At 39.3% G+C, this 13,017-nt stretch overlaps 1 protein-coding gene across 1 annotated transcript; it reads left to right on the top strand.

Moving 5' to 3' along the window:
- The first annotated feature begins 402 nt into the window (after positions 1-402).
- LOC126073807 (olfactory receptor 6N1-like) lies at positions 403-2,841 on the top strand. Its single transcript, XM_049880902.1, has one exon. The coding sequence runs from the start codon at positions 631-633 to the stop codon at positions 1,576-1,578; it is 948 nt and encodes a 315-aa protein (XP_049736859.1). The 5' UTR covers positions 403-630; the 3' UTR covers positions 1,579-2,841.
- The last annotated feature ends 10,176 nt before the right edge of the window (positions 2,842-13,017 follow it).

Raw genomic sequence — 13,017 nt, 5'->3', positions numbered from 1 at the left:
TGACCACATTGGATTTCTCTCTGAGACTTCCTTGTGGATATCTCCTTCAGTGACCATCTTTTAAAAGGCATAATGTGTCCACTGGGTGAGTTATCATTAGGCACTATGGACCTTAGCCTTCAGAGATTGTTTCCAGAGTTTCTGCAATTATTTATTTTCCCATCTCTTCTTCTTCTAGTCCTTAAAAGAAAAATCCTCAAACTTCAGAGGGACCTCCTGAAAGAGGTGTCAACAGTCACTTTTTAGGGGAAGATATTTTTCTTCCTGACAGCCAATTATTGCTGGTTATTTTATCATTGGAAATTATAAGAAAGAGAGAGGTCAGAATTTTCCTGTCTCTCCTATTTTCTGATGTTGGAGGAGAGAAGAAATATAGTTGTCTGAGTCTCTGTAGTCCAATATTATTAAAAAAAATTAAACAGGAGGAGCAGGAGCCTTGCTTTCTAGTTCTAGCTCAGTCACCAACAGACTCTACGATATGAGACCAACCATTTCTGCTTCCTGGTCTTTGGTTGCTCTACTGCAAAGTAGAGGTGATTACATTCTACATTCTTGACATTAGGAACATTTCCTGAATCAAAGAAGAAGCCTACATTGCTAGTCCTCTGTCCTTGCCCCTCAGTCCTGGGAATGATGGTTCATGTCAACCACACTTGGACCCAAAATTTCATCCTTGCTGGTTTCACTACTACTGGGACTCTGCAACCTCTTGCCTTCTTGGGGACCCTGTGCATCTATCTCCTCACCCTGGCAGAGAATCTGTTCATCATTGTCCTTGTTCAAGTAGATTCTGGACTGTCCACACCCATGTACTTCTTCATCAGTGTCCTCTCCTTCTTGGAGCTCTGGTATGTCAGCACGACTGTGCTCACGCTTCTGCATACCTTGCTCCACGGACATTCACCCATCTCATCTGCTTTGTGCTTCATCCAGCTTTATGTCTTCCACTCCTTGGGCATGACTGAGTGCTACCTGCTGAGTGTCATGGCTCTGGACCGCTACCTTGCCATCTGTCTCCCACTCCACTATCATGCACTCATGAGCAGACAGATACAGCTCTGGCTAGCAGGGGCCACTTGGGTGGCTGGCTTCTCAGCAGCAATTGTGCCAGCCAGTCTCACAGCCACTCTTCCTTTCTGCTTGAAGGAGGTGGCCCATTACTTTTGTGACCTGGCACCACTGATGCAGTTGGCATGTGTGGACACAGGCTGGCATGCTCGGGCCAATGGGACAGTGATTGGTGTGGCCACTGGATGCAACTTTGTGCTAATTTTGGGACTCTATGGGGGCATCCTGAAAGCTGTACTGAAGCTACCCTCAGCTGCTAGCCGTGCCAAGGCCTTCTCTACCTGTTCTTCCCATATGACTGTAGTAGCACTATTCTATGGTTCTGCCTTCACAGTGTATGTGAGTTCATCTGGGAGTCGACCTGAGGGTACAGACAAGCTTATTGCCTTGATGTATGCCCTTCTTACCCCTTTCCTCAATCCCATCGTCTATACCCTTCGAAACAAGGAGGTGAAAGAGGCTGTGAAGAGGGTCACTGATAGGCTCAGGACTATTTTGAAGGGATCCTGATGATCTCCGCTGTCATAGCCCAACTTTTTGGTAACTCTCAAAAACAGCTGGTTAGGCAACCATCTGATGAGAGTCAAAGTAAACATTAGTAAACAATCAATCAGATCACTGGTCACACACACTGCAAGCACTCACTGAAGAGGATGTAGTCCTGGGTTGATCAGAGTTGGAATATGTAGAGAGAAAGGAGATATGGTCTCTGATTCCACCCCAACTGAATGTAGGACAAGTGCCACAAAGGAGGAGAAACAAAAACAAAATGTTAGGTAGGGTATAAAGGGTCTAGCTGAACATATGTCTTAGAGCAGAGTCTCTGGGTGGTGTAAACAATTAATGCAGTCACTGCTAACCAGATGCCTTGAGTCCACCCAGAGCTGACTCAGAAGAAAGGGCTGGTGATGTCCTGAAAAATTAGCCATTAAAAGTCCTTTAAAGCCCAGTTCTACTCTGACACACACAGGGTCACCATGAGCAGGAGTCAACTCAGTGGCAACTGGTTTGGCTTTTTTGGATGTCTTAGAGAAAGAGCGCACTACTGAGAAAATGGAGACTAACTAAGGCTGGGAGTAGGGGCTTTAGTCAAGATAGGATTCCTGGAAAAAAAATTGAGAAGGTGCCAAACAAAGTAGGCACAAAGGAGACTAAAATAATAGTTTGTTTCAAGTTTCAGTTGTGGAACAGTGACCTATGGGCAGAGAGCTCTTCAGATTGGGGAACTCAGTCATCCTGGGTTATCTAGTGATCAGAGGATGCCCAGTGAAGGGGATTGGAGAATGGAAACTACAGAAAACAACTTAGTCTGTAATGGGACAAGAGCAGGTATTGGAGATGTGATTGCAGTCTGAGCTGTCTTCCGATATCATGGAATACACCTTAGAAATTATCTGACCCCACATTAAAAAAAAAAAAAGTATCAAACAAACAAGAAGCTTTGCAAATCATGTATATACAGCACGCACATACAAAGTAGAAAACAGGTGGAAATAGAAAGTAGGAATGGGGATCTGAAGCCCTAATCACTCCTTATACTTTCTTTTCTCCCTCATTTCCGACCATCTCCTTTACTGAACAGAGTTTGAAAATTACCACCCAAGTTCAATCTCCACACTTTAATGATGAGTGAATTGAGGGTCAAAGATCTGCCAAAGGATGAACAGATAATGACAAGGATAGAACAAAAGCCTTGAGACTAAATGACTGTATGGGTCTTGAAAGTTCTCTCTTTTTTCCTCATTCTAATGTATCTTAGTGCTAAAAAATCAAATCGACTATTTTTGTATGTACACTCTAAGCCAGAAACAATGACATCTGCTGTGAAGTATCGTTTTTTATTTAATCTTCACAATTTCTCTTTGAAAGAGGAAGAATCACCCTGATACTTAGATGACGAAAATAGATTTCTGAACCTGCAGTAAAGAGACATGGATTCAAGCCCTAGACCCACTCCACCTAGTCGGGGGACCTTGGTAAGGCTACCTCAGCCTCATTCTCTCTGTCTGTACAAATGATACGCTGGGAGTAGATGAATGTTCATATTTCTTCCAGCCTGGGGAGTTTCGATTCTATAATTGCAACACTTCTAAAGAAAGCAGGACCAGAACCAGGCCCAGATGGGTAGGGAAAGGTGTTGGTCCAAATCCCAGTTTTGCCATTTTTTGTCTACATGATCCTGGGTAAAAAACATAACCTCTCTCTGACCTCAGTTTCCTGTTCCTTATAAAAGGATAGAAGAATTTTCTACAACAGAGTGTTCTGAGGATTAAATGAAGTAACATACACGAAGTGTTGAATAAATAAATTAGCTTTAATATCCCAGGAGGAATGCCATGTAATGGTTACAGCATGCACTTTGAAGCCTGCCTCCCTGGGTTCAAACATTAATTCTACCATTTACTTGCAATACACTTAACTTCCCTGTGCCTCAGTATTCTCATCTGTAAAATGGGAACAATTACGAATGTTTCATCAGACAGTGTTTATGAGTTAAATCAGTGTGCACGTGTAAAGCACACAGAACAGTAAGCACCATAAGAATTTAATCATTTGCTTCAAGTTTTTTCACATAATATTTTGCAGTGAGGATTTTTTCCTTGAGAATGCTTGGTATGTATATATATATATAACCTTACATTTGTTATGTGCGGGGGTAATAGAATTAGTAACACTCCAAATGCAGCATTTCCTTTTGATCTAGATGCCCAAAGCCATCCTTCCATGTCCTGAGAAGTACTCCCTGCTTTCACAAAATCTATACTTTTTCCCTAAATGCACAGTGCAATACTCCATTCTGCTAGCCTGCTAAGTCTATTGCTTTTGAGCTCCTAGCCTTTTCTCCTCCGGAACCTCACTTTGTGCAAAGTGGTTTTCTTATAATCGTGGTCATGGGCACAACAGAAAACTACTTCCTTGGGTGGCAGCACTAAAGAATGGCTGGAAATTGCTTGCCCTTGCAATGGCTTTGGTCGCATTATTTAATAACCCTGTGGGTTCCCATCACCATGGGGCCTATACTGTGTAGTGAGGCTGGGGAGCTTACAACCCTCTTGGGGAGACATAAAAATAGTTATCTAACAACACAAGGCAGCATATATTTCACCATTGATTTCTAGTATAGTGCCTGTTATTTATTTATGAACAAATTAATGAACAAATGAATGCATGAACTCCTAAGAGTCAAATGAGTATGGTAGAGATTAAGTGTTCCTCCCATAACCCCATGCAGAAACAGTCTGTTTCATTCCATAATCTTCTCTCTTGAAACCTCTCCAGGTCCCTTCCTTTAGAATATAAAGTTTAGATATTGTTTAGAGCAGAGAAATATCAGATATTATGTAACACCTTTTATACAATAACCCAGTGACTCAATAGGTCATAACTTTTATTGTCAGATAGGGCCTGAGGGGCCTGGAGCCACTAAACTCATTTGCTCTGGCAGCAAGCAGTCTTTCTGTTCACCTCAATGTGCGTTACAAATATTATCATTTTTTACATGTACTAGGGTCGCTATGAGTCAAAATTGACTCGACGGCAACGGGTTTGGTTTTTTGGTTGGTTTTGTGACAAAAAAAAAGTTGAAACGCAATGCCTTAGTGTAAGACATATTGAGGTAGGTGGCCAAGGAGCACTGTTTCTCCCACTGTGACATCTGGATAGCTACTCTAGCAGGGGATATAATGGGAAGCAGACAGGACTAAAAAACAGCATAATCAGACCATAGACTCTGTACGATCCTTGAGGCTGACATTCTACCACTTTAGGTGTTCGGATAGCTTGATGCCCAAACCAAACACAAATACAAACCAAAATACAAAAGAAAGTAACTACCATAGGACATCAGGTATAAACCAGAGTTATCTTGAGCAAACAAAGACAAATGTCCATAGTATACCACTTCCTATGGTATTTATTTACTCTAAACGATTTATTTGCTTCCACAAATAATACATTTACAGTGTTCAAGAATCAAATCAATCTAAAAAGATTTACATAGAAAGCCTTGATCCAACTTCCCAACCTATCTGCTCCTTTCTACTCCTCACTCTAACCCTGATAAGAAACCACCCTCAAAAGTTTTTCCTATGTGCTTGAAGAGCGTCTTTATGCAAAGCTTAGCAAATTTAAATAATCTCATAATCCCCAATTCTTAGACATAAGCCACCACACTATATACTTTGTTCTATTCTTGCTTTCTTTTACTTAATCTTGGAGACTTTTCCATTTCCTTGCACAGAGTGCCTTCTCATTTACAAAAAGAAACAATTTCATAATATTCCTCTGTGTTTTCAATTTAAACAAACAAAAAACTGGTTGCTGTGGAGTTGATTCTGACTCACAGTGACCCCATGTGTTTCAGAATAGAATTGTGCTCCACAGGGTTTTCAATGTCTGTGATTTTTCAGAAATAGATCACCAGGCCTTTCTTCCAAGGTACCTCTGGTTGGATTCACACCTTTTGGTTAGTAGCCAAGCACTGTTCCATTTTTGTCACCCAGAGATTCTGTTTAATTTAATCAGTCCCTTGTTGAGAAGGACTCTAGGGTCACTTCCAGTCTGGGCTCTTGAAAACAGTACAGTGAGTAACCTTATATAGGCATCATTTCATACATTTGCACATAAGTTCCTTGAAATGAGATTCCTGGGTCATGGTGCAAATGAACATGACTTTGGGTAAATTTTGCTAAATATTCCTCAAAAGAGATTATGCCATTTAGTTCTCCCATCAACAATGGATATAAATGTGTTTGCCCATAGCAACTTCAATAAAGTATTTCCAAACTTTTGAAGCTGTGTAAATACGAAGGTTGAGAAGTAATATCTCATTGTAGTATTAAGTTGCAAATTTATCTTACTATGAATGTGATTGGATTTTTTCTTATGTTTAAAAAACTTATATTTTAAAGATAATTGGCTCTTTGGGGACTCTGTCTCCCTGACTCTACAGTAAACATCTTAAGGGAAAAGACTATGTTTTATGCCTCTCATTTTCCCTAGTTGCTAGCATAAGGCCTGGGGCATAAAAGGTATTTGGTAAATGTATTAAGTAAATAAATAAATGATTGTGATGTCCTCTGTTTCTCAAACTATTTTAGGTGCAGTTGACATCATTTTTCTTAACCTTTGAATCACACATTTTTTGAGCAATGCATTACATGTAAATACAACCGCATTAAAATGTTTCGATGAGTCAAATTTTAGAATCACTTATAATCCCATCACCTTAAATCAATTATTCATCCATTCATTTTAATTTCGAATAAACATGCACATTTTTCAAATATTAACAATATTATTGTGAAATTTTGAAACTTTGCATTTTACTTTTTCACTTGTATTTCTGAGTTTCACTTAAGTTTTTAATGTAAGTATTTTTAGACATTTTCTTCCTCCGTAAATCATGAATTACGTGTTGAGGGTATTGGGTCTTACGCTTCTCTCTCCCTCCCATTCCTGGAGTGAAAAACTGCTAAGTGAGCACTTTTTTCTAACACCTGATGACATGAAAAGAGAAAAATCAGCCTTCTGGGCAAAGCAAGGCATATACTGTGAAACCCCCAACTTTTACCCTTCTTCTTCTTGCTACTTTTAAGCCGCAAAGTTCTTTACTCCTGATCCATAAATAGAATAGAAATCCTTTAGCATGTATTTCTGCACTGACTGATTCTAGATTTTCTCTGTGAGTCCTATGATCAGGTATTTATGTGACATTTGAGAGTCTTCTAAGGGATAGCACATAGTCCTTATAATCTACCCTGTTTAAGGCCAGTGCATTGCTATACAACTGGACACTACAAAGATGAAGGAAGTTTCTCTCAGAGTCTAAATTGTGGAAAAGGAATGTATAAATACCAATGTGATGTAAATCTACGCAGAAATAAAAATAAATACCAAAATGGCTACTTTGGATACAGCAAAAATACTCATTTGCATAACCTAAATAGTTGGCTCGTCTATATAGATTCATAAAATAAGCCTGCAAATGAGGAGTGTTTGGGTTTGGGGGACTGTGGAGTATGCAGTGATTTAGAGAAAGGGTAATTGCAACTAACCATACTGGAGAAAAGTCAGATATTTCAGATGAAGTAGGATACAGGTTCAAGGTGGTTAAGATTGAAATAAAGTGATTATCCAAATACTCATTTTTTTTTTTTTTTTTTTTTTACTCAAAGAGACTCTTTCAATCCTGAAGAGGCATTAGCACTTAGAGAAGCAAATACTTCCTTTCCTTTTGCTCAAAAATCTCCAGCTCCCACAGGAAGCTTTTCCGGTTTGATTGCAGAAGATTAAATGATTGCTTTCCATTCTATACACTTTACTTGCTAATCTTTAATGATGCCTTCTTATCTTTAATTTGTCCCCGTCTCTGATTCTGAAAAATAAAAGTACGTTTGGATCTGTGAATGATTCAAATGCTTACTTTGAATAGATGTTGTTGTTGTTAGGTGCGGTCAAGTCGGTTCCAACTCCTAGCGACCCTACGCACAGCAGAATGAAACACTGCCCAGTCCTGCGCCATCCATATGCTTGAGCTCATTGTTGCAGCCACTGTGTCAATCCATCTCGTTGAGGGTCTTCCTCTTTTCCGCTGACCCTGTACTTTACCAAACATGATGTCCTTCTCCAGGGACTGATCCCTCCTGACAACATGTCCAAACATTGTAAGATGCAGTCTTGCCATCCTTGCTTCTAAGGAGCACTCTGGCTGCACTTCTTCCAAGACAGATTTGTTTGTTCTTTTGACAGTCCGTGGTATATTCAATATTCTTCGCCAACACCACAATTCAAAAGCGTCAATTCATTTTTTCTTCCTTACTCATTGTCCAGCTTTCACATGCATGTAATGTGATTGAAAATACCATGGCTGAGGTCAGGCTCATTTTAGTCTTCAAGGTGAAATCTTGGCTTTTCAACACTTTAAAGAGATCCTTTGCAGCAGATTTGCCCAATGCAATGCATCCTTTGATTCCTTGACTGCTGCTTCCATGGCTGTTGATTGTGGATCCAAGTAAACTGAAATCCTTGACAACTTCAATCTTTTCTCCATTTATCATGATGTTGCTTATCGGTCTGGTGGTGAGCATTTTTGTTTTTTTTATGTTGAGGTGTAATCCATGCTAAAGGCTGTGGACTCTGATCTACATTAGTAAGTACTTCAAGTCCTATTCACTTTCAGCAAGCAAGGTTGTGTTATCTGCATAATGCAGGTTGTTAATGAATCTTCCTCCAATCCTGATGCCCCGTTCTTCTTCATATAGTCCAGCTTCTCGGATTATTTGCTCAGCCTACAGATTGAATAGGTATGGTGAAAGGATACAACCCTGACACACGCCTTTCCTGACTTTGCACCAATCAGTATCCCCTTGTTCTGTCCAAACAACTGCCTCTTGATCTATGTAAAGGTTCCTCATGAGCACAATTAAGTGTTCTGGAACTCCCATTCTTCGCAGTGTTATCCATAGTTTGTTATGATCCACAGAGTCAAATGCCTTCGCATAGTCAATAAAACACAGGTAAACATCCTTCTGGTATTCTCTACTTTCAGCCAGGATCCTTCTGACATTAGCAATGATATCCCTGGTTCCACGTCCTCTTCTGAAACCAGCCTGAATTTCTGGCAGTTCCCTGTCAATATACTGCTGCAGCCATTTTTGAATGACCTTCAGAAAAATTTTGTTTCCATGTGGTATTAATGATACTGTTCTATAATTTCCACATTTGGTTGGATCACCTTTCTTGGGAATAGGCATAAATATGGATCTCTTCCAGTCACTTGGCCAGGAAGCTGTCTTCTATATTTATTGGAATGGGTGAGTAAGCACCTCTAGCATTGCACCCATTTGTTGAAAAATCTCAGTTGATATTCCGTCAGTTCCTGACACCTTGTTTTTCGCCAATGCCTTCAGAGCAGCTTGGACTTCTTCTTTTAGTACTGTTGGTTCCTGATCATATGCTACTTCTTGAAATGGTTGAACATTGACTAATTCTTTTTGCTATAATGACTCTATGTATTCCTTCTATCTTCTTTTTTTTTTTAATTTTTATTGTGCTTGAAGTGAAAGTTTACAAATCAATTCAGTCTCTCACACCAAAAACTTATATACACCTTGCTACATACTCCCAATTGCTCTCCATCTAATAAGACAGACTGCTCCCTCCCTCCACTCTCTCTTTTCGTGTCCATTTCGCCAGCTTCTAACCCCCTCTACCCTCTCCCCTCAGGCAGGAGATGCCCTCATAGTCTCAAGTGTCCACCTGATCCAATAAGCTCACTCCTCACCAGCATCCCTCTCCAAGCCATTGTCCAGTCCAACCCCTGTCTGAAGAGTTGGCTTTGGGAATGGTTCCTGTCCTGGGTCAACAGAAGGTCTGGGGGCCATGACCACCAGGGTCTTCTAGTCTCAATCAGACCATTAAGTCTGGTTTTTTTGATTAGAATTTGGGGTCTGCAGCCCACTGCTCTCCTGCTCCCTGAGGGGTTTGCTCTTGTGTTACCTGTCGGGGCAGTCATTGGTTATAGCCAGATACCATCTAGTTTTTCTGGTCTCAAGCTGATGTAGTCTGTGGTTTATGTGTCCCTTTCTGTCCCTTGGGCTTGTAATTACCTTGTGTTCTTGGTGTTCTTCATTCTCCTTTGATTCAAGTGGGTAGAGACCAATTTATGCATTTTAGATGGCCACGTGCTAGTGTTTAAGACCGCAGACATCACTCTCCAAAGTGGGATGCAGAATGCTTTCTTAATAGATTTTATTATGCCAATTGACTTAGTTGTCCCCTGAAACCCTGGTTCCCAAACTCCTGCCCCTGCTACACAGGCCTTCGAAGCATTCAGTTTATTCACGAGACTTCTTTGTCTTTGGCTTTGTCTGGTTGTGCTGACCTTGCCTGTACTGTGTGTTGTCTTTCAACTATCTAATTAGTGAATACCCCTCTCCCACCCTCCCTCCTTCCCCCTCTCGTAACCATCAAAGAACACTTCTCTGTTTAAGCTATTTCTCCAGTTCTTATACAATATTTGTCCTTTTGCAACAGACTAATTTCACCTAGCATAATGTCTTCCAGATTCCTCCATGTTATTAAATGTTTCACAGATTCATAACTGTTCTTTATCGATGAGTAGTATTCCATTGTGTGAATATAGCATTCATCCCTCGATGGGCACCTTGGTTGCTTCCATCTTTTTGCTATTGTAAACAGTGCTACAATGAACATGGGTGTGCATATATCTATTTGTGTAAAGGCTCTTATTTTCTAGGTTATATGCCAAGGAGTGGGATTGCTGGATCGTACCGTAGTTCTATTTCTAGCTTTTTAAGGAAGCTTCAATCGATTTCCAAAATGGTTGTACCATTTTACATTCCTACCAGCAGTGTGTAAGTGTTCCAATCTCTCCACAACCTCTCCAACGTTTATTGTTTTGTGTATTTTGGATTAATGCCAGCCTTGTTGAAGTGAGATGAAATCTCATTGTAGTTTTGATTTGCATTCCTTTAATGGCTAATGATCGTGAGCATTTCCCCATGTATCTGTTAGCTACCTGAATGTCTTCTTTAGTGAATTGTCTGTTCATATCTTTTGCCCATTTTTTAAATTGGGTTATTTGTCTTTTTGTTGTTGAGTTTTTGCAGTATCATGTAGACTTTAGAGATCAGGTGCTGATCAGAAAGGTCATAGCTAAAAACTTTTTCCCAGTCTGTAGGAAATCTTTTTACTCTTTTGGTAAAGTCTTTCGATGAGCATAGGTGTTTGATTTTTAGGAGCTCCCAGTTATCTAGTTTTTCTTCTGCATTGTTAGTAATGTTTTGTATACTGTTTATGCCATGTGTTAGGTCTCCTAATGTTGTCCCTATTTTTTCTTCCATGATCTTTATCATTTTAGATTTTATATTTAGGTCTTTGATCTACTTTGAGCTCGTTTTTGTGCATAGTGTGAGGTATGGGTCTTGTTTCATTTTTTTGCAGGTGGATATCCAGTTATGACAGCACCAATTGTTAAAAAGACTATCTTTTCCCTATTTAACTGTCTTGGGGCCTTTGTCAAATATCAACTGCTCATATGTGGATGGATTTATGTCTGGAGTCTCAATTCTGTTCCATTGGTCTCTGTATATGTTGTTTTAACAGTACCAGGCTGTTTTGACTACTGTGGTGGTATAATAGGTTCTAAAATCAGGTAGAGTGAGGCCTCCCACTTTGTTCTTCTTTTTCAGTAACGCTTTACTTATCCGGGGCCTCTTTCCATTCCATATGAAGTTAGTGATTTGTTTCTCCATCTTTTAAAGAATATCGTTGGAATTTGGATGGGAATTGCATTAAATCCATAGATTGCTTTTGGTAGAATAGACGTTTTTATAATATTATGTCTTCCTATCCATGAGCAGCGTTTTTCCAATTGTGTAGGTCTCCTTTGGTTTCTTGCAGAAGTGTATTGTAGTTTTCTTCGTAACAGTCTTTTACACCTCTGGTAAGACTTATTCCTAAGTATTTTATCTTCTTGGGAGCTACTGTGAATGGTATTGATTTGGTGGTTTCTTCTTCAATGTTCTTTTTGTTGGTGTAGAGGAATCCAACTGATTTTTGTATGTTTATCTTTTATCCCGATACTCTGCTGAACTCTTCTATTAGTTTCAGTAGTTTTCTTAAGGATTCCTTAGGATTTTCTGTGTATAAGATCCTGTCATCTGCAAATAGGGGTAATTTTGCTTCTTCCTTGCCAGTCTGGATTCCCTTTATTTCTTTACATAGCCTAATTGCTCTGTCTAGGACCTCCAACACAATGTTGAATAAGAGTGGTGATAAAGGGCATCCTTGTCTGGTACCCGATCTAAAGGGAAATGCTTTCAGACTCTCTCCATTTAGGGTGATGTTGGCTACTGGCTTTGTAAAAATGCCTGTTATTATGTTGAGGAATTTTCCTTCTATTCGTATTTTGCCGAGAGTTTTTATCATGAATGAGTGTTGAACTTTGTCAAATGCCTTTTCTGCATCAATTGATAAAATCATGTAATTCTTTACTTTTGTTTATATTTATATGATGGATTGTGTTAATTGTTTTTCTAATGTTGAACCATCCCTGCATAGCTGCTATGAATCCCACTTGGTCATGGTGGATTTTTTTTTTTTTTTTTTGATATGCAGTTGGATTCTATTGGCTAGAATTTTGTTGAGGATTTTTGCATTTAATTTCATGAGGGGTATAGGTATGTAATTTTTTTTTTTTTTTGTGGTGTCTTTACCTGGTTTTGGTATCAGGGATATGGTGACTTCATAGAATGAGTTTGGTAGTATTCTGTCCTTTTCTATGCTCTGAAATACCTTTAGTAGTAGTGGTGTTAACTCTTCTCTGAAAGTTTGGTAGAAATCTGCAGTGAAGCTGTCCGGACCAGGGTTTTTTTTGTTGGGAGTTTTTTGATTACCTTTTCAATCTCTTCTTTTGTTATCAGTCTATTTAGTTGTTCTGCCTCTGTTTGTGTTAGTTTAGGTAGGTAGCGTGTTTCTAGGAATTCATCCATTTCTTCTAGGTTTTCAAATTTGTTAGGCTACAGTTTTTCATAGTAATCTGATTCTTTTAATTTCAGTTGGGTCTGTTGTAATATTGCCCATCTCATTTCCTATTTGGGTTATTTGCTTCCTCTCCTGTTTTTCTTCTGTCAGTTTGGCCAATGGTTAATCAATTTTGTTGATTTTTTCAAAAAAGCAGCTTTTGGTCTTGTTAATTCTTTTAATTGTTTTTCTGTTTTTTATTTCATTTAGTTCTGCTCTAATTTTTATCATTTGTTTTCTTCTGGTGTCTGAGGGTTTCTTTTTTTGCTCTCTTTCTACTTGTTCAAGATGTAGGGATAATTCTTTGATTTTGGCCCTTTTTTCTTGTGTGCATTTATTGATATAAATTGGTCTTTGAGCACTGCTTTTGCTGTGTCTCACTTCTGCTAGGAAGTGTTTTCA

This window comes from Elephas maximus, chromosome 3 (genome assembly GCF_024166365.1).
Source record: "Elephas maximus indicus isolate mEleMax1 chromosome 3, mEleMax1 primary haplotype, whole genome shotgun sequence".
Lineage (NCBI taxonomy): Eukaryota > Metazoa > Chordata > Mammalia > Proboscidea > Elephantidae > Elephas > Elephas maximus.
The sequence above is the reverse complement of the archived record's forward strand: the minus strand, read 5'-3'. Positions and strand labels throughout refer to the sequence as shown.